Source organism: Vanellus vanellus, assembly GCF_965231255.1.
Source record: "Vanellus vanellus genome assembly, chromosome: 19".
Lineage (NCBI taxonomy): Eukaryota > Metazoa > Chordata > Aves > Charadriiformes > Charadriidae > Vanellus > Vanellus vanellus.
The window spans coordinates 8,077,003-8,102,879 of record NC_138924.1 but is presented as its reverse complement, the minus strand read 5'-3'; the positions used below and the strand labels follow the sequence as shown (position 1 = coordinate 8,102,879).

The window sequence follows — 25,877 nt, the reverse complement described above, 5'->3', positions numbered from 1 at the left end:
CGGGGCACCGTCCGCCTCCCGCCCCCCCGCCCGTGTGGGCCCCTCTTCCTGCTTCCGGTGCCGGGGCTATAAGAGCCGCTTCCGCCGTTAAGCGGCGCTTTCCGTTCCGGGAGCTCGCGCCGCTTGGTGCCATGAACGCCCGCGGTGAGGGGCGGGGCCCCGCCGTTACCGGGGCAACGGCCTGAGGGCCTCTCGCCCCCCCCCTCCTTCACGGAGAGGCCCTGTCCGGGGGGGCGGTGGGATTACCGGGGGGTGGGCCACCGTTACCTGAGCAATGGGTTGGGGGAGGGAGGGGGTCGGTGGCCCTGTCCGTGAGGGTGGGTTGGAGGATTACCGGGGGGGGGACGACACGACACTCCGTTACCTGGGCAATGGGTCGCGCGGGGGGGGCTCTTTCCGTGAGGAGAGGCCCTGATCGTGAGGGCGGCGGGGGGATTACCGGGGGGGGAGGCCGGAATTAGGGGGGGGGGGGAGGGGGGGCACACTGAGCAATGGCTCGGGGGGGGGGGGAATTACCGGGAGGGAGGGGCGCACAGTTACCTGAGTAATTGGGGAGGGGGGGCGGGGGGGGCCGGTGGTGACGGCTGCCCCTTGGCCCCCAGGGCTGAGCACGGAGAAGGCTGCCGCCTTCAGCCGGCGGCTGCGGGCCGAGCCCCGGTTCCTGCTGGCCCAGAACGTGGCGACATGCAACGACCCGCTGGAGGTGTGCTTGCAGCGGCAGGTGGTGCAGGACACGGTGCAGGTCTTCCAGCACGCTGTGCCCGCCGAGGGCAAGCCTGTCACCAACCAGAAGAACTCCGGTAAGGGGCTCCGGTAGTGGTGGTGAGGAGGGGTGATGGCGTTGGGGGAGTGAGCGATGTCATGCTGATGGCGCTGCAGGAGCGCTGTCCGCCTTTGATGGCCTCTCATCGGGCTCTAAGCAGAATTGAATCCCTGCAGCATCCTATTGAGTTAATAACAGTCTTTAGACTTGCAGCATTTGCTTGTTTTCACTTCTCTATGGCATAAGATAAAATCGGTGGGGAGACCTGCATTTGCAAGAAAAGACCTCTGAACTAAGAACAGGAGATTTTTCGTGTTTTACAGTCCCAGCCAGAACCAAAGGCTTGAGGCGGAATGGTGTCATGGATTGTGTGTTTAAAAAAAAAAAAACAAAAAAAACCAACGAAACCCCTTATGTAGCTATTAAACATTCCAGTTTAATTTTTGTTCCTTTGATCTCTCAGGGAGATGTTGGATCTTTTCCTGTCTCAACGCAATGCGTCTTCCTTTCATGAAGAAATACAACATCGAAGAGTTCGAATTCAGCCAGTCGTATCTCTTTTTCTGGGATAAGGTACAGCACTGCACATCGTAGGCTGTGCTAGGACAGCCTGTGCAATCAGATAGTAGTATAGGGACAGAATTTCTTTTAGGCTGGACTATCTTAACAATCCAGGTAGAAAACATACATGACAAGAAACTTTAAAAGTTCTTTAAATATGTATTTTAAATGTGGGTCAAGCAAAGTGCAACTTTGAGCTTGAGAAGAAGGTTGTCAAGTTGTTAATGTTTTGGAATAGAAAATGTCGTCTTTCAAGTGCTGGGCATATTTCAGAAGTTACTTGTAGGGGGCTCAGGGGAGACATGACTGTAGCTTTCTGTTGAGGTTTCCGTTGTGTTTGTGACCTGCTGATCTGCCAGCTGTGTGCCTGCTTTTTCCCCCTAAGGGAAATCGAGAAAATCTAATACTAGCTTAGGCCAGGCTTCATTGCGTAACTTCTGCTTCACGTTTCCTGTTCCCCTACCCTCAAGCTCTGTGCTAACTCACCCCTAAATATTTGGTCTGTGACAGAAATAAGTTTATAGGATTAAGCCCTGGAATACTAGAGAGGAAAAGAAGAACTCCGGTAGATAAGCAGAAGGTAGCTTTGTCTAGTTAGGACTTCTGAAGAACTGAATATTCAGGAATGAATTAATGCACAGTGTCACACTTGAAATAGCTATTTTTCCTGACTGTCCATTCCAGGTTGAACGTTGTTACTACTTTTTAAATGCCTTTGTGGAAACAGCTCAGAAAAAGGAGCCTGTGGAAGGAAGACTGATACAGTTCCTGCTCTCCAACCCCACGAATGATGGTGGACAATGGGATATGTTGGTTAACATTATTGGTAAGAGAATTGGTCATTAGGAGTCCTTCCTGATATTGGATGCTGGTTTGAGAGATGAGGAATGAAATAGAAGAAGAAATTGAGTTTGAGACCTGAGAGTTTGCTAAGGAACGTGATGCCATTAGCCACTACCTTTTTTTAATCAAAGACCTTGTTCGTGCCAGTTTATAAATATTAGCCTTAAGTCTTGTTTGGGATCTCAGCTCTTGCATATTGCTGATGATGATAAAAGCCCAGTAGAATAACAGAAGTAATTAGATATCCCAGACTTTCCAGTTAGTAAAAAGTTCTACCCCCTTGTATTTCGGTCATCAACTCAACATCCTTTATTTATATCCATGTATACAATTTTTAGGGCATGTGGTAAGGAAAAAAAAACAACTTGGCTAGACTGGGGTGTGTCTATAAGGCAGAAGCAAAACTACTTACGGAGTTGCAGCCTGAAGAAAGATAGTATAAAGATCAGCGAGAGGGAAATGATGTGGAATGTGGCCATGCTGGTCTTGCAAAGATCCAGCTTAAGCAGGATCTTCCTTACACTGATTAAGGAGATACTTCTCCCTGTCTGAATTACAGGAACATTTGCTTTCATTTGTATTGTGAAACAATGCAACACCTTTGTAAATCAACAAGCCAATAATATAAGTTTAGAATCACAAAAGGAATTTGTTTCTTTGAAGCCTGGAGGTTACTTTTTTCCCCATCCAATGGGTAGAGAAGATTTTGGATGCTGCTGTTACATCCAGAGACTTGCATGGTGTGATCTTTGATTGGTACCATAACATAGGAAGAAACCGAGCTGTTGCTAGTGTTTAATAAATGTTGAGGAGCAAAAGAGACGGGGAAGTTAGTCACATAGCCTTAGATAAAAGACATGTAATAATTCAGAAGAGGCTTAGGTTTTTAGAAGATATTTCAGGAGCTTAATTTTCAAGTAATCTCTTCTTTTTCTGGTCAAAACTGCTTTTTAAAAAGCACTAATTAGTTTAGAACTTTTAAGTGTTGAACCAAATGATACTGAGTCATTCAGGGATTCCACTTTTTGTGATCCCTGCGGAATGAAGATCAGATACTTGTAACCTTTAAATAAGAGAATTTCCCTTATGATCTCTGCACAAAACCCAACTTTACTTAGCTTTTATGTGGTTATAAGTGGAAGCACTAGCATCTGCTGTTTCAAAAAGACAATTGTTAACTCATAGTTTTATTACTTTATTTTAGAAAAGTATGGTGTTGTCCCCAAGAAATACTTTCCTGAGTCTCATACCACAGAGGCTACTAGAAGGATGAATGAGATCTTGAATCATAAGGTAAAATTGATTTAGATAATAGCATTAAGGGCAGGGGATGGGAATGACCCTGCTCCAAGTGTTCTTACTTTCATTTCTCTTTATTGACCAAGGAACAAAGTACATCTTGGCAACTTAACTGGCTTTTATTCAAAAAGCAGCCTAAAATCTCAGCAAAATCTGTTAATCTTGAAATATGGAGCAGGAAAGTGTGTTTATGGAAGATGTCCATTGCCAGGCTTCAGTAGATTGAAAGTACCTCATATGGTTTTAGTAGCAATTGTCCCTAACTCTCAGATGTCCAAAAGTTAATTCTTGGTGTGTGGCTGATTAATTCTGTTTCTGCCAAACTAGCACTTGGCATCTAGGTGACATTTTCGTGCCCCCTTAATATTTCATCTACCAATATGTCAAGGTTTCTAGACACTACTGCCAAATTTGATGGAAAAGATTGAAAAAGAAAGTATTTTCAAAACACTGAATCTTAAAAATCAGCTTTCAATATAGAAGTGTGCAGCTTTGTTGGATGGTGTAAGCTCGCTCCCTGAACTACAGAAACAAATTCATCTGGGAAGATGCTATTGTAGGTAGCTAGATGAAAAGGCAATTAAAGCATATTTTTTTACAATGGGCTTTGATTATTTTTTTTTCCCAGTTCATATGCTACACGCTTAGGGAAAATTGCCTGTTGAAATCCACATAAAAAATGTAAAATATGTGCTGAAATGAGCTTACACATAATGAATGGTGTTAATGTTATTCTAGTCTTGAACATTACAAACCAGCTGGTCTTGAGGGAGCCCCACTCACTGTTCCCGGCCTTATGGATGGTGACAGTAATGGGAAGCATGTGCTCTTCTTACTGCACTTCTGCATGCGGTGGGGAAATGCTTCATTCTTTTTATCAACCAAGAGATCAATTATGCATTAGAGTTGCAAAATAAATTTTACAGTATGAAGACAGTCTGTTCTGTGTGAGTCACAGAGGTGGTGATGCATATAGATGTTGCAGCATCAGTTACAGAACCAAGAGAAATCAAGCCTTAAGAAGAGCTAATGACTGTAAGCTCCAAATCAATGGTTGGAAAATAGTAATTGAGTGGCAACTCCATTACTGATTTTTTTTTTTTGTGATCTTTTACTTTTAAATCATTCAACTATCCTGATATTTTTTTCAAGAATCAATATCTAACAAAGCCTTCTTTCATTTTGAAAACTTGTTATGAAGAGTAAAATAGGTGCCTGAAACAACCAGATAGGAAGGCCTGAAAACTGATTAGGTGGAACATTTCATACTCTTATAGTAAAATTACTTTCTCTTTAAACAGATGAGAGAATACTGTTTGCGGCTAAGAAATATGGTGGAAAGTGGAACCATGAAAGGAGAACTTTGTGCTGCAATGGACATGATGATAGAAGAGGTAAATATAGTTGTGTGACATGAATCTTGGAGCACAAGGGTAGAATGGATGAGAATTCTTGCTTACTCTTGTTCTATAGCTATTGGATCAGCCAAAACAAGTGCCTTTTGTTTGCCTGTCTAGGAAGGTTTTGCATGGCAGTGCTCTTTGAGGTATTTGAGTGATTTTTTTTTTTGAAGTGGCTTGTCTCATTCTGAGGTTTTCTGATACTTCCAAATACCTTGAACTTATACATTCCAGAACTAGAACACTTTACAGAGACATCTGCCTCTTTCCGTAGGAAAGCAGCATTTTGTATCTTGAGAGATCAAAATAGTGGCCTATCAGGCTTTTATAAACCGTAGAAAAGAGGCAGGTTGAAAACTGCATTCTGATGGCTTTGAATGTAAAATCTTACAGCACAAGTGTTGTTGCAGAAATTCCCCACAAGAGAGCAGGAAAGAACAAGAAAAGGGAGTTCTCTGCATTATGGAAAAGGTGTGAGCTGAACGCAAGGCTGAATCCAGCTGTGGTCTGATACTGGGGGGCAGCAGAGGAAAGAATTACAGCATCTGCTTCTGGCTGCGTGAATTAACTCAAAACCAAATCGATCAGCAAGTCTATAGTAGGCAGTGTGTGTGTAGTGGCTGGCCCTCCATCTGTTCACACTGAGTATGACAGTGGCACATCATTTTTCTAATTCAGTAGTCCTCATACTTGATTTTTAAATAGCCAAAAGCAATTTTAAAAGTTCAGGCTGTTGTAGTTTGAGTGCATGCATCTTAAAAACGTATACATTTCACTTGTTTCTCAAACATACAATGCAAAGTGACCCAGTGGTTTTAATATCTGTCACTAGATGACTCAAGAAATCAAATGTTTTGGTTATGTGTGTTAGTTTTTCTGCAATCCAGTAAACATCAGTATCGGGCAGAACCTACTTTGGGCTATATCTGTAAAGCTTCAGTCAGTTCCACTGATATGCAAGTATTGATTAATGTGTTGGCTTGTATTTTGGAAATTCATTTTTGTACTTCATGTAAAAACCTGTAGCTTTTCATCTAATTTTAAGGCTAGATTAAAAAAGAAAACTGATTCATGTTCCTTGGGTTATATCATTGAAATGAAAACTTTTATGAAGTGTATGCCTTAAGATCAACAGTAATTCTGGGCTTTGAACTTACCCCAGTAGGCTGCCAATCAGCATGTAGTTCGAAAGTGCATTAATGGAACTTATATCCAGTGCGTGTGTCCAAAAGCCCTTGGAGGATTTTAAAGCAGACATCAGAAGCTTCCTAGAGATGTTCATTTTTAGGGCAATGACATACAGTTCACTGCAAAATGTCCCTTCATTTGTTTAGAGCCTCTTGCCCTCTGACAAGGGATCCTGGAACCAGCATTAAAGGCTCATTAACCAATTGTAATTTGTCCTGTAAAAAGGTTGTGCTTAATTCTCTGAAGTTAACACAGTATTTCCTCTTGCAGTGGTAATAGTGGTTTGCAACTTAAGTGATTTACTTTCAGTAAACATTGTAGTTGAAACATGCAATCACACCTGTCTTGTACACTTTAAAAACACTTAGGTTTTAAAAGTTTGAGACTACTCTTTTATTTCATGTGTTTATATGTATATAAGTGGCATTGCATCTGTTTTTGTATGTGACAGAGCAGAACTCGGGTTTGTTCTGTGAAGTTTTATTTGCATAGCAAATCTTGGTTTGCTTATGCTGGGAGGCTAAAATGCAGGAGTTGTACTGGAAGACAAGACTAAATATTCACTCCAGAACTGTACAAACATTCTTCTTATCAAACCAACGCACAGCAGGTCAGAAGTTGAAATCACTGCAGTGCATATGATTGATTTTTTTTTTTCTTTACTGTTCTCCTTTGTAGGCTCTTCCTTATCAGAAGTGTCCTTCTTTTCCCTTCCTTGTTCATTTTGTTTTTTAGCACAAGCCACTATATCTTTGCCTTATCTTGGTTCTAGTTGTCGCTGCAGTGATAGAAGTCACCTTTTAGCTTAAATGTGTCTCCTTAGTTTATTTATTGATAGAGGAAGCTTGTGAGATACTAAGAGATGGCTTGTGAAGGGTGTGGTGGCAAAACAATTGAGGAAGGCCATTCCCCGGCTCCACTGCCTCTGTTAACTTGAGACTTCTGACTCCATCATTTTCCTTCCTCTGGCCCTTTGCTCATTGTTCCCCTTTTAGGCACTTTTCTTGCTTGTTCTGTTTTCATAGCCTCATCTCTTGCCACTTGGGGTTATCTAAGGTAATGTGGGCGTATCCACAGCAAATGATACCTTTTGTGCAGTCTGTGCAAAATTAAATATTTATAGTAGTTAAGGGATTTACCTTTGCTCTTTAACATATTTATTGAGAAATAAATGTGTGAGTTCCTCCAGTAGAAGCATTAAGCCCACACCCTTGTTTCAACCCGTAATTAATCTCTTCACTTGTTTTCTTAAATTGCTTGGAGCAAGAATACGTCTATTTGTATTTTGTGCACAGGCAAATAGTGTTACTTAGCATGAACATTGCACTCCTTTTGTCATCAGCACAAAGCGCACACTAGCACAAAGCTAGTTCTTATGGAACCTTAGGATCCATATAAATCAGCTTAAGTAGCTCCAGAAAGAGTAAGTCAGCTTTGGGAAAGGTATTCTGTCTCCTCTCCTGTGAATAGTCAGTAAGAAGAAAATGTGAAGGCTGACAGCCCAGGAAAGCTGGCACAAACCACAGGCATTGGATCCTAGTGCAGAAGGTGCAGTTGAGATTTGACTCTTTGACTCCCCCTCTCATTTTAAACAACCTGTTGGTTCCTTGTAAGGAACTAACCATGTCTTGTGCTCAAGACATGGACAGAGCTGAAGTAAAACAGATTCAAACTTGTTTAAATATGATCGAATTCCCTGTCCCCATAGTACCTGTGGCAGGTCCTGCTAAATATCCCTAAAGACAGTCATCTGGTTACAGTGCCTGTGAGTTAGCACATTTTATGATAAACCCTATAAGAAAGTACAGTAGTGATTCTTAAGTGCTGTTTCATATTCTGATTTATAGGGAGGCTGGTGACTTAATCTGGTCAATTTTTTGTGCTAAAAATCAATAGAAAGCTGCAAGGGATGCCACAGTCAGCAGGCAGGGATCTTAAATTAAATTACGTAAGCTGCCAGCTTAACCCTAAACTGAGACATTGTTAAATGTATTGAAACAGATGAGAAGATTATTCTCGGATTTTGAAAAGACGCGAAGGCCCATCTTTGAAATCCAAATGAACACTACAGGAAAAAAGGGATTAGTACAGGGGAAACACTGGGATAAAATGCTTTGCCGTATGCATGTTAGGAGGGGTGGTTTGTCTCTGTATGGGGCAGACCACCAGGTGGAACAGGTGATGCTGAATGCTTTAGCCTTTCTAGAATGAGTTTGATAAAGTTTCTCTTGCACTGGGAAAGTATCTTATAGGAGGAGCTTCAGAATTACTTAGGAAATACTGGAATGAGACTGGGCAGTGTATTGGGTTTTGGTTTTGGCTGCTGCTTTCCTAGCATAACCTGGAATTTATACGTTTCAACCTTATGCTTCTGTTTAGCCTGATGGTTTACTTGAGAACATAGAGTATGAGAATGGAGAGAGATTCTGTTGATTTTTCTGTGGCCTTTCAGGTTGGCTTTGAACGGATGAAACACCTAGGTTTCCAGAGCTGAATGCAAAAAATTAATGCGTTACATTTATTCATGTTCTTCAAAGGTGGCTGCTAAGATCCCATTTCTCCAGTTGGTTGTTGTGTGTAGAAATCTATTCATCAATGGCATTGCTGTAATAGGAGAGGCAGACCTGCATGTTTCTGCAAGTTCACAGCTCTTTACTTCTCTGGGCAGGTATTCAGAATAGTGAGTACTTGCCTGGGCAGCCCTCCGGAGACCTTCTGCTGGGAGTTCCGGGATAAGGAAAAGAACTACCACAAATATGGCCCCATGACACCAGTCCAGTTCTACAATGAGCATGTGAAGCCTTACTTCAACATGGAGGACAAGGTTGGGGATGCTGAAAGGCAGTAGCCTCCCAAGACTTTTTTGATTGTTAAGAAACTTATTTTCCACTGTTGTAAGTGTACTGTCCACCCCTGTAACTCAGCATACAGGCTGGGAACCGCTGCCACAAGTCGAAGGTGGCCCTCTGTTTATTCTTCACATTCTCCTGTTTGTGGTCTACCCTTCAATTTGCTGCTATCTTGCATTGCGCATCCATGATGATTTTGTAATGATAAAATACGTGATAATCAAATCAGTCATAAAATGCTGTAAGATGGCCATTAGAGAGCAGGAATAACACACAGAGCTGCTATGCCACAGTTATGAGGTGAACTTAAAAAACAAGCAAATACACAAAAAACCTTAAACCTGGTATTTCAGTCAAGCAGCTTGTTTGCTAATGGGCAGACAGCTATCTGGGACAAAAGCAATTCTCTGAAATCCATCTAGATTCATTTCTCAAAGACTTCAGTTAAGTTGCACCTTAATTTATGACATCTTGTTTTTTGGCAGATTTGTCTAGTGAACGATCCTCGACCTCAGAACCCGTACAACAGGCTGTATACAGTGGAGTACCTGAGCAACATGGTAGGAGGGAGGAAAACGCTCTATAATAACCAGCCTGTTGATGTCTTGAAAAAACTAGCTGCGGCGTCTATTAAGGATGGCGAGGTTTGTTTGGTTTTTCTTCATGGATGACATGGTGCAACTCTAATGTAAAACTTGCTGGGATGTGGCCTAGACGTGACTCTTCCTTCTATTTGTAGGCTGTGTGGTTTGGCTGCGATGTTGCAAAGCACTTCTATGGCAAGCTGGGAATCAATGACATGAATATGTAAGTAGAAAATCAAAACAGAATACTGTTTGGGATACTTGGCTAGGACATAAACACTGCTCTGGCTGCTTAAGAAACTAATTTGACCATACTTTGGATTATATACCCAAAAGGACTGTATTTAAGTAATTCAGCAGCAGCAGAAATGTGGGGTTTTTGTTTTTCCACTTGTTAGCTAAAATCTTAATCCCTTGGATGTGCTACAAGTGATTGTTAAATATTCTTATTCATTTGGATTGTCTAGTATCTGGTGCGAGAAACTCCTAAAAGGATCAGTGTTTGCATTTATTCTGATGCTAAAAATAGTTGAACTTATACACCAGTGCAGTGGCTCCTGGGACAGTGCAGTCCGCTGATTAGCGGGTTTACTAGTGAGAATCCTCCCTGCGTCCTTTTTGATTTTGCTTATGTGGCTTTCTAATAGATTTAACCATGAGCTGGTGTTTGGTGTCTCTGTCAAGAACATGAACAAAGCAGATAGATTAATCTTTGGAGAATCGATGATGACCCACGCCATGGTTCTGACTGCTGTCACCGAGAAGGTAGAGTCTCCCTTCAGAAATTCTGATGCTTGCACAGATGTTGTGGAATATTCTGGCAGCTTGTTTGTGTTCGGGGCTCATTCGCAGTGTGTAAGCTGTTCTGCTAGAGTTCAGCATGTGTGCCACAAGACCCTGGTGCACAAGGCCTAGGTTGTCTATTCTCCCTGTCCTATTTGTGTCTGTTTAGCACTATAAATATTTAACAAGGAGGAAAGAACTCTGGACAAGTCAAGGGCTTTTTTCCTTCTGCCCACAAGCTTTTATTGGAGAAAGGAAAAAGAAAGTCAGCTTCTATTTTTAAGATAACAGAAAACCTATGTTAACTGATTTTTATTTTTTTTTTTTTTTTAAATACAGACTCTGATGTATCTTGCTGAGCAAGAAATCTAGTGTGATAGTGGGTATTTCCTACACTATCCCTTTGCATGGGTTAGTCCGCTCTGCATTTTACAGCATGAAACTCCTTCTGTTAAAATGCCTGTAGGAGGCACTTTGGAACAATGGTAACCTCCTGCAGTTCACTGGCATGTGACCTCTCTGACCTACTTATAATTAGGGAAGGAAAATGGTGTCCAAAATAGCTCTGTGGCAGACAGTAGACTGAGATGAACGCACAACTAAATCTGCTCCTGGCAGTATAACAAAGCACATATGAAGTAAAAAGAACCATGTGAAAATTTACAACTCGGGGTTATCTGCAATGTTGACGTTTTCCATTTATTTACAGAAGTTGTCATTATTAAAGTTTCTTTGAAGTGATCTCTTCCTGTCCAACATGACCTTGGCTTCAGAAATAACGGCTTGCACTTGAGCTCTGGAGTTTGAGTGCTTGAGCTTGACCACTGAGTCAGAAGAATTTTTCTGAGTTACTTTTTACAACTCAATATAATTTTTCCTGTTGTATTCTGAGCTCTTAAAACTTCTATTTTGTATATCAGACTGCATGAACACATCTTTAAAAAAATTTGTGGTGTTTTTCAGTTAAATATTTAAAATTATTATTTTCTAGTGTTTAAAACCTATTTATCTATTCATGAATGAAGTGTGTATATTTGTACTGACTGTGGCCAGTTACTGGCTGCACTTCATTGGCAGCTATAGTCTATGGTCTATATCTTTGACTTGATTCTTTTGCATGCCTAACTGTATAGTTGTCTGAACTGTGATCAAACGTAACCTGATTTCTTAAAGAAAAAGAAGTGTATAAGATCTGCATGTGATGGATGGTATCTCTAAAATCAAAAGATAATTTGAAAGAAATTATCCTAGAACAAGTTCAGCATTTAGAGGCTTTTCCACATTCAAAATGGACTAAGTTGTTTCTACTTTTTGTTTGAACATGTTGTCTTATATTAAACCTTAACTTAAGCTAAAGGAGCTTTGATAAACTGAGTTGTAAAATGTAATACTTTGGATTTACCTACTTTATAAAAAGGCTTTGAAGATTTAAAAAATCCTATTACCAATCTACAACATAAAAAAATTGATGTGGATTAAATGCAACTTTTGGTTAAAACAGGAATGTACATAAACATGTTTATCCTAGTTTCTGTCTGAGGCCATCAAGAGCTGACTTATCCTTAGTCTGGTAGCTCGAGTGTCTTGTTTTAAGGACTGTCTATATTTTTTTAAGTGAGAATAGAAGCAATACAACAATATTCCATTGAATATTAAAAATGGATTTATGGAGTGTTTTGCAGGTTAGTTTTTTGTATTGAAAAATATTTTAGTAGCGAAGGAATAACTGTTCTTTGGTTCCTCAAGGGACCTACTGTGTCCTCATGAGAGGCTGCCTGAAGGAAGCAGCCCTTCGCTTTGTGGCACAGCAAGCCTAGGAAGCCGTTTGCAGTGCTTTTATGCACTTGGTAGATTTGAACCAGACTTGAGACAGTGCAGGGTAGAATATACTGCATGCTTACATGAAGCCAAATGTACTTCATGCTCGTTAGAAGCCTTGTATATCCTTCAAAGCACCTGACTTGAATGGGACTGAAGGATACAGCTCCAAGTGTTTGCACTTGCTCTTACTAATCCTGTTCTGAGTCATTGCAGTTGCTTCACTGCCCTTGTTCCTTTCCTCTGATCCCTTGTTCGAGCAAGTTGCGCACTCTGTGTTTCCGAAGGCCCCTATGTGCTGATAGGCGATAGAGAAGGCTGCTTAAATTCTGTCAGTTAAGTCCAAACTTGAATTTAGCTCAATTTAAGGTTTCTAGCTGAAATAAATATTTACTGCAGGCCCTCTTCTTGACCACAGTTCCTCATGTTTTATGTAAGTGGGCAGACAAGTATTTCAGAAAATTATATTTCTCCAATCATTAGCAAGAAACCATTGTCTGAAACTTGCCAATGCCTGTAGGCTTTTGGGAGTGGAGCTCTGTGGTTTGGTGCTGCTGGATTTAGGCTTGGAAGGGTTGGCTGCTATAAACTCACATGGTCCTTCACTACTGAATAGCCATTGACTTGTTTTGTCACAGGATGGGCAAGAAGAAGCATTTGAAAAATGGAGAGTGGAAAACTCCTGGGGTGAAGACCGTGGTAATAAAGGTAAAGTAATGTATAGTCACAGGAACAGAAAGCTGAACTTAGTCTTTGGAAATAAGGAGGTGGAAGAGGGGAAGGGGATATGCTGTTTGTCCTTCACCAGGACATGCATGAAACAAGCCTGCAAACAGCATGGCACTGTAATTCTGGAAAAGAAATATTCTTCACTTAAATGTGATTTACATCTAAGTGAATTGAATATAAACATTGAATGGAGAAGTAGGAAATATCACTGGATAAACTTGACACTGCAGTTGCAAGTTCAACTGTAGAGGCAATTGCATTTTTTTGGGAGATGGCCATAAGTGATTGACACTGACACTTGTTGACAGACAGGGCATCTTGGTCCCAAGGGCAGGAGGACAAAGTTGACAGAAGCCCCTGTGGAGGCTGGAACTGGGACCCTGAATATAACTTAATGATATGGGGTATATGTTGTCTTTACACTACAGCTTTTCACAATCTAATAACCACACTGTTTGTTTAATGTATGGAAGGTAATGGGGAGATACTGGTAGACTTCTGTCACCAGACCAAATGGATTCAGACTGTTTAACCTCACTGCAATACTTTTAAGTGTACTGAAGTTTTTGGTAAGAGAACCAAGCTTAAATCTGTAAACTACAGCTGTCTCATCTTTGGGACCTCATGCTGGCTGAGGCTGATACTCCTTAAATAATCTTCTTGAGTCATGTGTGAAACCTAAGTGGTTTATATTTTCTTTTAAAGCACTGTTTATCAATCACAAAAAGTGAGTTTTTACTTAGTAATCTTGTAAATGAGGAAATGAGGGTATGGCTCGTTCCAGCTTACACTGTGAACAGCTGCAATATAAAGTGTTCTAGCTCCAAAACCTGTCTGGAGGGAAAAAAATATAATTCTGGTTGCGTTTCTGAAGCCGTGCTGAAAACATGACCTGCGGCATCTTTGCGGTGTTCCTGTCTAGTATGACAAGCACTAGCAACAACAAAATCCACAGTTAACAAGCAGTTCTGCTCATGCCAGGTTTTCTGCATGAACTTGCTTTCCTGTTTAATGACTGTCTCAGCCTGCACTATTGTTCCTTTAGAAGGGACTTGTAAGGTCGGGAGGATGAGCCAGCCTGGTATGGCACGTGGGCAGGCACTGTGGACACAATGGTGAGTCACAGCTGAGTGGTGGTTTAGGAAATTGCTTCTAGTTACTTCCCTGCTCAGCCTGGGCGTGACCTTCTCTGCCTGGTGTGAGGGGCAGCTCTGAGCTCCCCTGGCCTTGGGTGAGTGGGACTGATGGTGTGAGGGCATTTCCACTTTGCTCTGCCAAGGCCTGCAGTCAGTCAGCTTTTCCTATATGATTGGAGTGGAGTGAGATCTCTCTGATTTTTGTCATCTCCTGTCTGAGACAGGCCGGATGTGGACTCCGCCTTGGCATGATAAGCTAGCTCGCTGAAGAGCATGCCAAGCCAGACTTCAGTGTGTCCCAGGGCTTAACACAATAGTCATTGCTGACCACATTCTTCTGTTGCACATTAATCCCAAATGTCTTGCAAGATTTGGTATGGCTGAAATTTCCCAGGATGTTTGGGGTTTCGTCCCAGAATAGACTATTTCCGGAGAACTCTGGTTTAGGATGTGGTCTTATTCATAAGCTTTTGATATCTTGTACATGAACAGCTCACTAATATGTAGAATATTCTTGGCACAGTGTCTTAATTTATGTTCTGGCCCCTCAGTCTTGCAGTAGTGTCTGTTCTGAGTTAGCTGTATGCATTCACAGCAGAGTGTTCCAATAAAAATCTGTAGTCTTGACAAAACAATGAAACTGTTGATGTTCAGCCTTCAAGGCTCATCAGTGTGACAGTAGTAAAATGTACTTTGGAATGTTGGCTTAAGTAAAGAAGCCAAATCAATACTAAAGAGGTAACATCAAAACTTTTCTTGTCTCCAAATACAAACAAATAACTATTTTGTTACACACCTTTATGTCTAATAGAGCATATAAAATATAAAAATGCTGGGTTAGTTGTGCTCTTTTTGTCAGAACACTTTGTTTTGAGACACTCCAGATACTTGGTTTGTGATGTTAGAAGCTACTACTGTTAGAGAAATGCTTCCAGGAAGGAAATGCCTTACTCAGCTTGCTTTACAACTGCTCAGCATGGACTTTGGTTAGTACTCCAAACGTTCTGAAGTTAATAGGTGTCTGTCAGCAACTTTGATTGCGCTAGTCATATATGCTCCTTGGCCAAGGTTCAGAGCTGTTCTTTATTAGAACCGGAGAAAGGCTGGGCTCAACTTCAGGATATTGGCTGTTACTCCCAAACCACAGTGTAGTAGGCTGAAGCCTGACACTGCTGGTAAACATTGTACCTGTTGAGCTGTGACAGAGCAGCAGCAGTTCTGTGTTACTGTTACTGGGCTGGATCATCAGTGAATGCTCTGACGGAGCTGTGGAGGCTGTGATCGATGCATGTGGGGAGCTACACGCGTTTTTGGCTTTCTTCACTTTGAGCATGTAATCCAAACTCAAAAAATAAAAACCACAGCAATGAGAAATGAAAGAAGTGTAGTGCCTCAGGCTTTAAGTTAAAAATAACACAAAATTAACTCAGTTACTTAGTATTCTTTGAGTATTCCTTGGAACTTGTTTGCCAGCTTTGTAAGCTTAACTTGCTACTTGGTCTGCAGTAATAGTTTATCCTCCTTAGATGTTATCTCTTTTTCAAATATGGACTCATTTTTCAAGAATAAGTTCCAGAGCCATTTAAAAGGAGCTAGTTGCTCCTTTGAAATATAATAGGACCCCAGACTGAGTTGAATAAACCCTGCCTGTATAGATGGCATGCATGTATTGCATGCATGCATGCCATCTATCTGAACTTTTCTGGGTGAGTCACTGTCACTTATCTGTTTTGTACTGGTAGAGACCACGGTCTCTGGAAAGTCTTGCTCACTGTCTGTATTTTGTTTTGGTTAGGGAGTTGCCTGGAAAAGTGCCTTGACAGAAAATCCCTTCAGAGCTAGGAAGCTTGACTCTATTTCAGGCTACTTTTTTCAGGGAGGTGAATCCCTGAATGACTTTCTTAGGAATGACCAAGCAACCCACTGTTGAGCTAAAGACAATTGGACATACCCTTCAGAGCTCATTCTCAAACATTAGAACAGGTAACTTGACAGGGTTTCCTTCCCTTCCTCCTGCCCTTTTTCACTCTTCAACATCCAGTACTAGCTGGGGCAGGAGGGTGAGGGTTTGCAGTCTGCCCTAGCTCTCTTGTAATGCCACTGAGTCTGTCTGGCAGTGATTTTATTTTTTTTTTTTTTTTTTTAAATCTTATCTGCCTTGTTAAGGAATTGGAAAGCTGTGCTTGGATCAGTCCTGTGCAGAGAACCAGAATTCACATCAGTAAAGAGGCAGCCAAGAATGATGTTAAACTTGGCACATCCCAGTTGAGGCCCAGTTGGGTGTGGGGGATACAAGTAAGCCCTAGCTCCATTATTTCTTGGACAGGATGATAAAGGGTACAGCCTGCAACAAAACACCAGAGACTAGATTTTGAGTCATTAAAAACCAAACAAACAAATGACTCCTCCTTGGTAGGAAATTGGAAGTGTTTTTTCACATGGGGTCCTTCTTGCTTTTCTCAGAGTGCAGCCTGAGGTGCCAGGGAACACCTCTCTGCCCCGACTCACATGGTGCAGCGCTGGAAGGGCTCTGACTCCTGGTTTGGGTATCACAGGATGAAGTTATTTCTATGCTTGCTCTCTGCGGAGTGGGCAGCACTGAATTCTTGTGGTAGTGCTTGTCCTGGAGGAAGGGAAGCCCTGGGAACAGCCTTGCATTGCCTCTCCTAAATACTTAGTAATTACATTCGTATCTGTTGTAAAAGTGTTTCTTGGAATCCCATCTGTTTTTCCTCAAGGAACAAATGCAGCTGCTGACAAACATTGCCTGGGTTTTTTTTTGAGGTAAAAAAGTCACTTCCCAGTCAAATATTTCCTTTCTGTGTTTTACTGGCAATTTGTCAGCCATACAGGCAAGTTTAACTATTGTGCTTACTCTTTTGTTCTGGAGACACAGTACATTATTACCTAACTTTGAACCCGGCTTATCCCATCGGATATCTTTTTTTAAAAGCAAGCAAGAGGGGAATGCTAAATCACATTATCACATTGATTTGACAGGGGTCCATCTGTTTGCTTTGGCATTAAAAGAACTTTCTTGTGGTACATCTCCAGCTAGAAGTCAGCTCCCTTTTGACTCTTAATCTCTTGTACTGACTGTTGCATACATACTCTTTTGCATGAAGACATTTTAAGGATTTAACTGTAGACATTTTGTGTCTATATTCATATATATGTCTATATATCATCCCATAAGTACACAACGACAGCAAGGCTCTGTTAATTTGTCCTCCCTGTGCAGGAGATACAGCACAAGCACAAAGTGGCTTGATGAGGCCCTTTAGGAACTTTGAAAAGGCTTTATTTTCAGGTGCCCAAAGCCTAGATTGTGCAGTAACTTGGAGACCATTTGTCCTCAGCTGACCTCTCCCTGGGCAGCAGCTTCTTCATTTTAAAGTGCTGAATGTTGAGGTTTTCCTTTGGGTAAGTTGGGGAATGTGGACCAGACTCATACCGAAGAGTATACTTTTGTTGACAGGTACTGTGTTCTGTTACAACAAGGTGATGCTGTTCCAAGTTCTTTTCCATATTCTGGCCTTAACATAGTTTGAGTAGAAGCAGTAGATCAATTGCCTGAGGTACGACTCCATTGTGTACGCTGCCCAGAAATGCAATAAACTTTGTTTTTTACTTCTGCCTGTTACCTGCATGGAGTGCAGAGCTCGGGGTTGCCTCAGGCAGGCTCTGAGGTTATATGTATTGCTGCGAATAAAGTACGTGTCTCCTTTTAATGAAGAAATTGATAATGGCTTTCATTGTGACACCGGGCACAGGCCTTCTCAAAGAGCGACCTTCCTTATTTGCATGTTCTGAAGTTCTGCTTGACGTTTCCTTCTTGTTCAGACACTGTGATTCTAATCAGCCCTGTCAAGCTTTGAGATACAGGATGTCAGCAGCAGAGTTCATTATCCTCTCAGGGTGCAATTACTTGTTGGCTTTTGGGAGTGAGAGGTTTTTGTGTGTCCCAAGAACTCATATCCTGAAGACAGAATAATCAAGGCAGCTCCCCTTGGCAGTGTTTCCAAAATGGCTTCTAGCTCGGATTACAATTGATAGGGTTTTTAATTTATGGCAATTATCTGATCTCTTGCTTTAGAAACAAGATGGTGTAGATAGATGCATTTATTGTCCATATTCTTTGGACATTTTCTTGTTTCATTTGATTGTGTGATGATACTGTATAAGGACATGGGGAACTTTATTACATAAAGCCTTCTCATCTGTCTTATAAATGTTTGCTTTCTCCCAGCCGCTCTTTTTTTCAGTTCACCTCGAATAGTTTGTTTCCAATGGCAGCTTTCTGCTAAAACCTGTCATACTCTAAATGTGACATCCCCCCCTAGTTCAAAGGCTGTTTGCTGAAATTCTCAGTAAGAATTATATTAAGGGAAAAAATTAAGATTTAGTTCAGCCGAAGTGTGATTTCGATGGCTTTGTGTTTGAGGAAAGCAGATGGCCTCCTCTTACTCCAAGAACTAAAATAGCAAAGTTTTCTTGAGCCAAAGATGGTTTGGATATTAACCTGGAAAATTTCCCTTTTCTTAACAAAAATGCTGAAAACTTCTGAAGCCAGAGACTCAGATAATTTTATGTTCTGCTTTAAATGCCCTTTTTTCTTTTAAGACACTGTAATTCACTTGAGCATTCTCAATGCTCTCAATTCTCAACAGAGGAAGCATAAATGATTAATATTCTGGATCTTGTTTTTCCTAGCAGGCTTCATACTTGGCCTTTCAGTGCACATGAAGTACATGCAGTTAGCCTATATGTTAATTTCTTTGGCTTGAGAGATACAAAGTATGACTAGGTCTTGTTTGTAATGCATCGTTCGTAGGTGAAACTTGTATATGTGAATGCTTCATTGTAATGGCTCTCTGTTGTAATGAACTGTTTTCATCTCCAGGTTACCTCATCATGACTGATGACTGGTTTTCTGAGTACGTGTACGAAGTTGTGGTGGATAAGAAGCATGTACCAGAAGACATCTTGGCAGTGATGCAGCAGGAACCGATTGTTTTGCCAGCCTGGGACCCTATGGGGGCTTTAGCTAAGTGAACTACAGAATATCTGCCTCTTAATGGTCAACCAGAAGTAGATGCAATAGAGAATTCCAGTGGTTGGAAGCCATAGCCAAATGATAATGTGACCAAGCACTCAGCATGGTCACTATTCTTGAAATGTAAGTTAAGGATCTTTGGGAAAATAGTGCTTTACTGATTTGACTGAATAAAGCTCTCAGACAGGCTACTCTGCAAAACTAAAAAGGGAAAAAAAAAACAACCTCATCATGAAAATGTATTGCAAGCGCTGTCAATGGCAGCTTGATTTTACCTTAAATTTTTAATAAAAATCAGCATAGTAACTTAGTAGAATTATTTTGACCAGTGTTTTCCTTAGAAAAGATGGCCATAAAAGGCCCTTTAGGATTAACAGCTAGGTGATTGTTAGAACAAATACATCAAGACACTTATAAAGTAACCATCCATGGTCTGACTTGTACCATAAAATAATGGCCAAAATATTTTATATATTTACATTTTTAGTTTTGCTGAAGTCTTGGAGGGTACATAAGAATTGAAACTGCTAAAAGATCACCTTTGGAAAATTTTCCAGCAGAATTGGGGGGCAGAAACTGTTTCTGTGAGGTTTCCAGTTTGACTTGTTTTTATTCTCCTGTTATTGAGCTAGGACTGGATAACACATATCAAGGCCCAGTGCCATGTCTGTGTGCACAGGAGCGCTATTTTTCAGTTATATTAGCAAGAACAACCATAAGTATGTTCACAGGTGGAGTTAGTGTCATGCTCAACAGAAAAATTATGTTTTAATTGCTGCATTTTATTTGGATGTTTTAAAAAAAAAAAAAAAAAAAACAACAAACAAGATGGTGCTATGAAGCTTTTGAATAAACACTTTCTAAAGTGACTGGTACAGTTCTGTTTTTCTTTTTTAAATGAGCCTCCTGTAACTAATGAAATGGAAAGATATTAGTGACCTACACACAAATCTAAGTGAGCCAGAATGTGAATGTATCAGGAAAACATGCTGCTTTATGTTCTCAATAGCCAAAGATCTTCCTCTCGCTGAACAAAGATAAACACCAACATAGTATCTCATGCGCTACAGGCACTCGCATAGTTTGCTGATGAGCACAGTGCTAATGCTTCGATTTAAATCATGCCAAAGTGGTGGTCTGACTTTGTACCCTGACAATTTTCCTGTTCTGTGCTGGGTTCAGTCGTAGGCAAAGAGAAGGGTAAGTAAGGGTGAAGAACCACACTGAAACACAACTGCCAGCTACCCTGGGCAGCAGACCAGCATTGCTTAAGTCAAGAGCAAGCAAAACAAGGACGTTTTGGACGGCCATGGTACTCTACAAATTGGCTTGACTTTTCTTCCATTTGGACTGCAGAGGTAGAAAGTTATTAAATGATGATGAAAGCGTATCTTATGCTAGTTATACAAATATGTGTATGTGTGTATGTACATTTATTAAAAATGCCAAACTGAATCATGTCTGCATGTTGCCTGCTAAACTAAATCCAGATTAGGATTTGCCTAGGAGTCATCCAAGATGATTCAACCTGCTGTGACTGGCATTTCCTGAAGTGGGCAGGAGTGCTGGTTCCATAGGGGAATGTGGTGGGGAGCAGCAGCAGGAGGTTATTGTTACTGTTCTTGAATGATGTGTTTGAAGAGTCTGTGCCCTTTGCAGTATTTTCTGTGCATGTAACAAAGCTGTTCTGGAGATGCACAGAGTGTATCCTGGCAGTATTATGATACTGTAATTTGATTCCCTTCTAGCAAAGTTCAGCTCATGTTATCCTGAGTTCATGTCAAAAGCTTTTCTGTCATCTAAAGACCTGTTGAGGGTTCAGGAGTGAATAGCTGTTGGTCTCAGCTTGCCTGTTCTAGTAGCAATGGTCACGAGCAATAACATACAGCTATACCTGTGCGGTAGGCTTTCCTCATCTAGAAGAATCCAATGCTCAGATCTTTTTCTGTGTCTCAGGATGGGTATTGGACCTTTCTTGCCTTCTACAGAGTTGACTGGCAGAAGTGTGCATCATGTGCAGTTACCTTTGTGGAAGTTTGGGCATCCTTTTTAATTATTAGGATATTGTTGAATAGTTAATTTGTCAAATATATTTAATTATCAGGTTATTGTCAAATGCTTTGCCACTGTTTCTGATTTATACTCTATACTCATCAAAATGTGATCTCTATCAAACCGTGGGAACTTACATTGTATGAGGAACAGCGCCTGGATGGGGGGCAACTGGATACGCAAATAGAGGATGCAGAACCAGCATGAACTTAGTTTGAGTGGTGTGGAAAGAAAAATGTCATGGTTGATCACACAGTCTTGTAGAAAAAAGTAATGTAATACTGGGGTGTATAAACAGAGAAATAGCATCCAATATATGTAAAATTACCCAACTCTGCCAGAGCATTTTGTAACTTAAACACAAAGAAGCATGTGCACGTTCACATAGAGCCATGCACACAGCAAAACAAAACACACTTGTTTTAAAATCCTCCCCAACACATCCACAACCTCATAGGGACACGCCAGTGCAGTAGGTCAGGTTCTTGGCAATTATAAAGGTGAATATGCAGAATGAAATGTTTTGAGCTCTTTCACAATTAACTATCACTAAAAGGGGGGGAGAGGAGAGCAGTAGGGGGGGATCAGAGGACTTGAAACTCTGACTAGTAAAAGGCGAAAGAACCGTAGTCTTTAATCAGAGAAGAGGGGGGACATCATGTTCTTTTAATTCATAAATGAATGCTTTAAAGAAGGGAGTTTTGTTCCCACTGTTCATGATAAATTGATCAAAAAGTCACAGGGGAACTGCAGCAAGATTTGGTGAGATTAGGAAAAGCTTTCTGGGGATAAAAATAGTGAACTGGAATAGATTGTCTGAGGATGTGCGATGCCTCTGTTGCTGGAGGTCTTTAAGAACAGGTTACAGAAGAACGTCAGAAAGGGTGTTGGTAGAGTTGATCCTTCTTTTGGCAAAGGTATGGACCAGACGATCTTTTGAAGTCCCTCTTGGCTTTATGGCTCTGATGCACGATCTCTACCTCGTGCTGTTACTTGCATCAAGGCGAGTAAACAGTCTTGTACTTGATGCTGAACCCTGGTGGCTCTGAAACAAAGCCAAATCTCTTGGGAAGCTGTATTATGCACAATATTTTGATTATGACTAATGCATGTGGTGTTTTGGGGGCTTTTTTTCTTCCAAAAGGTCAGTATTTTAGCCTTTCAAAATCTTTCTGCTTATGACATTACACCAGTTCGTCTATTTCCTTTATGCTATCTATGAGAAGGGGACAGCAGCCAGAGAGTTCACGTTTTCTCTGGAGTTTAACTGACTAACATTTTTTGTTGCCCGTGGCAGCACTGATGAGGATTGTTTGACAAATTAAAAACTGTTTCCAAGCCAGTTTTTGTTAATTTGAGTATTTAAAAGTATTGTCCAGCATGTGCTTATCTCTGCAGCTCTGGCCCAGATATTTCCCTGTACAGCTTATACAATAGTATGTTTTTTTCCTTTCCTTCAAATAAGCACAGAAAATCCACATGGCTAAAACACGCTATAGGAAATGAGGCCAATCGAGCAGAAAGAGTTTTGCCTTTATGCCCGGCAATTTTACAATTTCTTTGTAAGAAGGAATGGGGAAGAGGAGAGGAAATACATATGTCAAAGCGAGAGCTATAGTTCTTCTACTTTGAGGACGAAGGGCACTTGGACAAACTGTTCTAAGGTTCATGCTAATAACACTCTCTAGTCCAAGGCTGGCACAATATTAGGTAGGATATTCTGTTTTTCCACCTGTGTCATAACAGCCCATGAAAACCAGTCCTGTGCCTTTGGTAAGAATCAACAGCTGTGTGCTTGTGCTTAGCAGCCATAAATCAGACTGTCATATCTTCGGGCAAGTGGGCTTGGTTTTAAACAGTAGTTTGAAAGATGAATAGAATCAGTGTCTGTAAGATGATTTCCCATTACAGCTCCTCTTGATGTGACATTTACTGGATGACTCTGCCCTTTTGTCCTAAAGGAAAAATCACTGATGTGATCAGCAGCCCTCAACTGGGGGATTATAAATTGAGAGAGTTGAGCAGATGATTGAGAGGCTGTACGCTCCGTATGACGTCTGAGGAAGTTCTCGGTGTCCTGCATGGCACAAGGCATGGCTGGATCCAGAACCTCAGTCCCTTCTCAGGTGCACAGATGTTAGAGTACACCTGGAGCCGAGAGAAGGAATGAGCAGGCATGGCCCAGCACCTCTCTATGGGAGGCTGTAACAGAGGCACAGCCTGATAAACTCCTCTCAGTGCACAGCAAGTTGTTCAGAGATGATCAAAAATTAAACTCTTTCCAACTGATGGAATGGAAATAACATGGGAATGAGGCCAGCTTGCTCCAGGTTTAGTCTCTCAGCAAAGCAAGCTCTATGCCTTACGAACTGTAAACCCAGATTACAAAATTAACATCCAACTGATAAAAAGATGCTTAGGTTAGAATAAAAAAACAATACTAGTTAATCCTCTCCGTGTTGCAGTGCTATTTCTTTCTTCAGTTTATATCCTTTGCAAATACTTAAAAAGACTTTTGGATTGGTGAGGAACCAGCCAACTAACAGATACTTTCCTTTTCCAGTTTGCCAACAAACCCAAGTAGTTTTCATGTGATAATTCAAAGACGGTTCCTCTGACAGGTGGAAAATATCTAACAGATATTTTGATATATACTGCTAACTAAGAAAAGGAAGACACAAGAGGAGAGGTTATGTGTAGTGGTAGTTTGTAGGTTTTCAGAATCAGATTTCTCCACCCCAATGCTGTCAAAACAGTCATAGTGGAAATAGCAAAACCTCTCCAAAACCCATCTAACTCCCAGATGTATATCCCGGCACAGTCAGCTTACAAAATAGCATGGAAGGACAATCAGAATTTCTTTTATCCCAAAGCCAATCTTAATAGCTTCTAAATGTAGTCTGATTCCTAACTAAGCAAAAGATGGGAACAAATAAATATTTTAGGATTTGTTTGTTTTGTGTTATTTGGAAGATTGTTCCTATCCTCTTATTGGCAGTGAATCAGAGATGTGCTCGCAGAATTATTATTAATCTCTTAGTACAGCTGGTACTACTGTTATTAGGTAATTTGATTGATGCTTCCCATTCCTGTGCTGGCATTGGTAACTGGAACCTACAGCTGCTTTATCTGTGGAGAACTGTGGGAGTGTTTGAAGTTACGACTTGAGTAAAGTCCATTTTCTTCCTCTTGTCTTTTCGTACTATCCTTAAATCATTAGGATTTTGCAAGATTTCCTGAGATTCTGGAACTGACTCAGTATAGCACCTGAAAGTTTTTCACAACTGAAATAAATAAGTGGCATAAAGTCGAGAGGTCTGCCTGAAATATCAGCTCTGTTATTTATATTATGCTCCAAAGGCTCCAGAATGTTTGGCACGAAATTAAAAAATCCCCACGCTGCTGCAGAAGACATTAAAGGGGGGGAAAAAAAATCAACTGAACAAAAAGGACAGGATAAGTCATGAAAGGCGGTTTTGTGTTCTTAACATGCTGGTTTTCACATTACAGCTTTGTATGCCCTACAGAAATAACTAAATACTGACACTGGGCGCCACTGATGTGAGCGGATGAAAGCAGTTTAACTCTTAAGTGTTGAGCAAGATGAATGGTATGCAAGAGTGTTTCAGAACCTGCTAAAAGAACCTACTCTCAGCAGAGACTGAGATGGAGAAAAACCTCAGACAAAGGTCATGATGCCTCTAAAACTTTAAAAAATTCCATACAATTATGTAAAGAGTGGAGGGACCCAAAGCAGAGAGAAATTATTTCTTGCAAGAGGGTAGAAAAAGCAAGTTTGGAAAAATCCATTCCAGTGGCAATCTGTATGAAAGTGAAGGCACAGATTCCTCATACCTGCTGTCCCCCCAGGAAAGAAACAGCCTGCTGCCCCGAGCACGGGGCTGAGCCACTGCTGGATACGTACCCGTTAAAACATTGTACTTCCATCTTCGTAAAGGTTTAGTGAGTGAGGTTCAATGGCATCTGTCCTTGCAAACCCTTCAGAATAGGACAAAACAGGGAAAGGCTGTGAATGATTCTACACAAGGACAGTGGCTTGTGGGGTTTTTTTCCTGTCTGCAGCGAAGCAGAGATTAACACGACTAAAACTGTTTATTTTGGAAAGAGTAGTACAATTCAGCACGGCAGAGAGAAGTCGAGTTAGAAACTGCTGTTTTCACTACAAGAATGATGAATTTCTAACACAACCGAAGGCAATAAACTTAATTTGACAAAACATTTTTAATGTACTGCCCTCGAGAATTAATGGGAAAGCAAAAATTATTTTAATAGATGTCTCCTCAATGTTTGCAACTGCAATACCTGAGCTGTCCTTGAGATGGTGCAAAAGACACGCTGCTGGCTGCCTGCTGCTACCATTGAGGGACCAGACGACAGAAAAAGGAAAGTGCTAATTATAACCCTATGCTTTTCAGAGTTTGTTTTCATTTCAGTTGCTTGGAACAAGTCTCTGAAAACTGGCAACCACTTACAGCGAAACTGCTGTTGCTCTAACAATTAGTAATTTCTTATTTGTCCCCATTCTGGTTTTCTACTCCCCCCCCCTCGCCCCCCCAAATCCGCCACCTAAACTACAGCACTATTTTGTTGACTTGTATTTTATGACTTCTTATAAACAAATAGTAAAGTCTAGGAGTGAAGAAATCCTGGATGAGAAAGGATGGAGAAAAAGCATGTGTCAGAGACTGAGTGAGATATTTTGAGGAGTAGTAGGAAGAAAGGAAATTACTTGTTGAGCTTACCGGAGCAGCAAAACGCTTTTTAAAGAATTTGTGCTTAATGCTTTAAAACAAAA

At 41.0% G+C, this 25,877-nt stretch overlaps 1 protein-coding gene across 1 annotated transcript; it reads left to right on the top strand.

The window, feature by feature from the left end:
* Positions 1–67: 67 nt before the first annotated feature.
* Positions 68–19,878, top strand: BLMH (bleomycin hydrolase). Its single transcript, XM_082493268.1, has 12 exons — positions 68–144; positions 603–800; positions 1,227–1,336; positions 2,009–2,150; positions 3,372–3,460; positions 4,768–4,860; positions 8,723–8,878; positions 9,389–9,547; positions 9,643–9,710; positions 10,135–10,252; positions 12,727–12,796; positions 18,857–19,878. Exons 1-12 carry the CDS (start codon positions 132–134, stop codon positions 19,006–19,008), a joined length of 1,368 nt encoding a protein of 455 aa, XP_082349394.1. The 5' UTR covers positions 68–131; the 3' UTR covers positions 19,009–19,878.
* The last annotated feature ends 5,999 nt before the right edge of the window (positions 19,879–25,877 follow it).

What these genes read in the sequence shown, in the direction of transcription:
- BLMH (XM_082493268.1), top strand. An exon ending in TGGACATGATGATAGAAGAG is followed by an intron (nt 4,861 to 8,722) that starts GTAAATATAGTT and finishes TTCTCTGGGCAG; the next exon opens with GTATTCAGAATAGTGAGTAC. An exon ending in ACTTCAACATGGAGGACAAG is followed by an intron (nt 8,879 to 9,388) that starts GTTGGGGATGCT and finishes GTTTTTTGGCAG; the next exon opens with ATTTGTCTAGTGAACGATCC.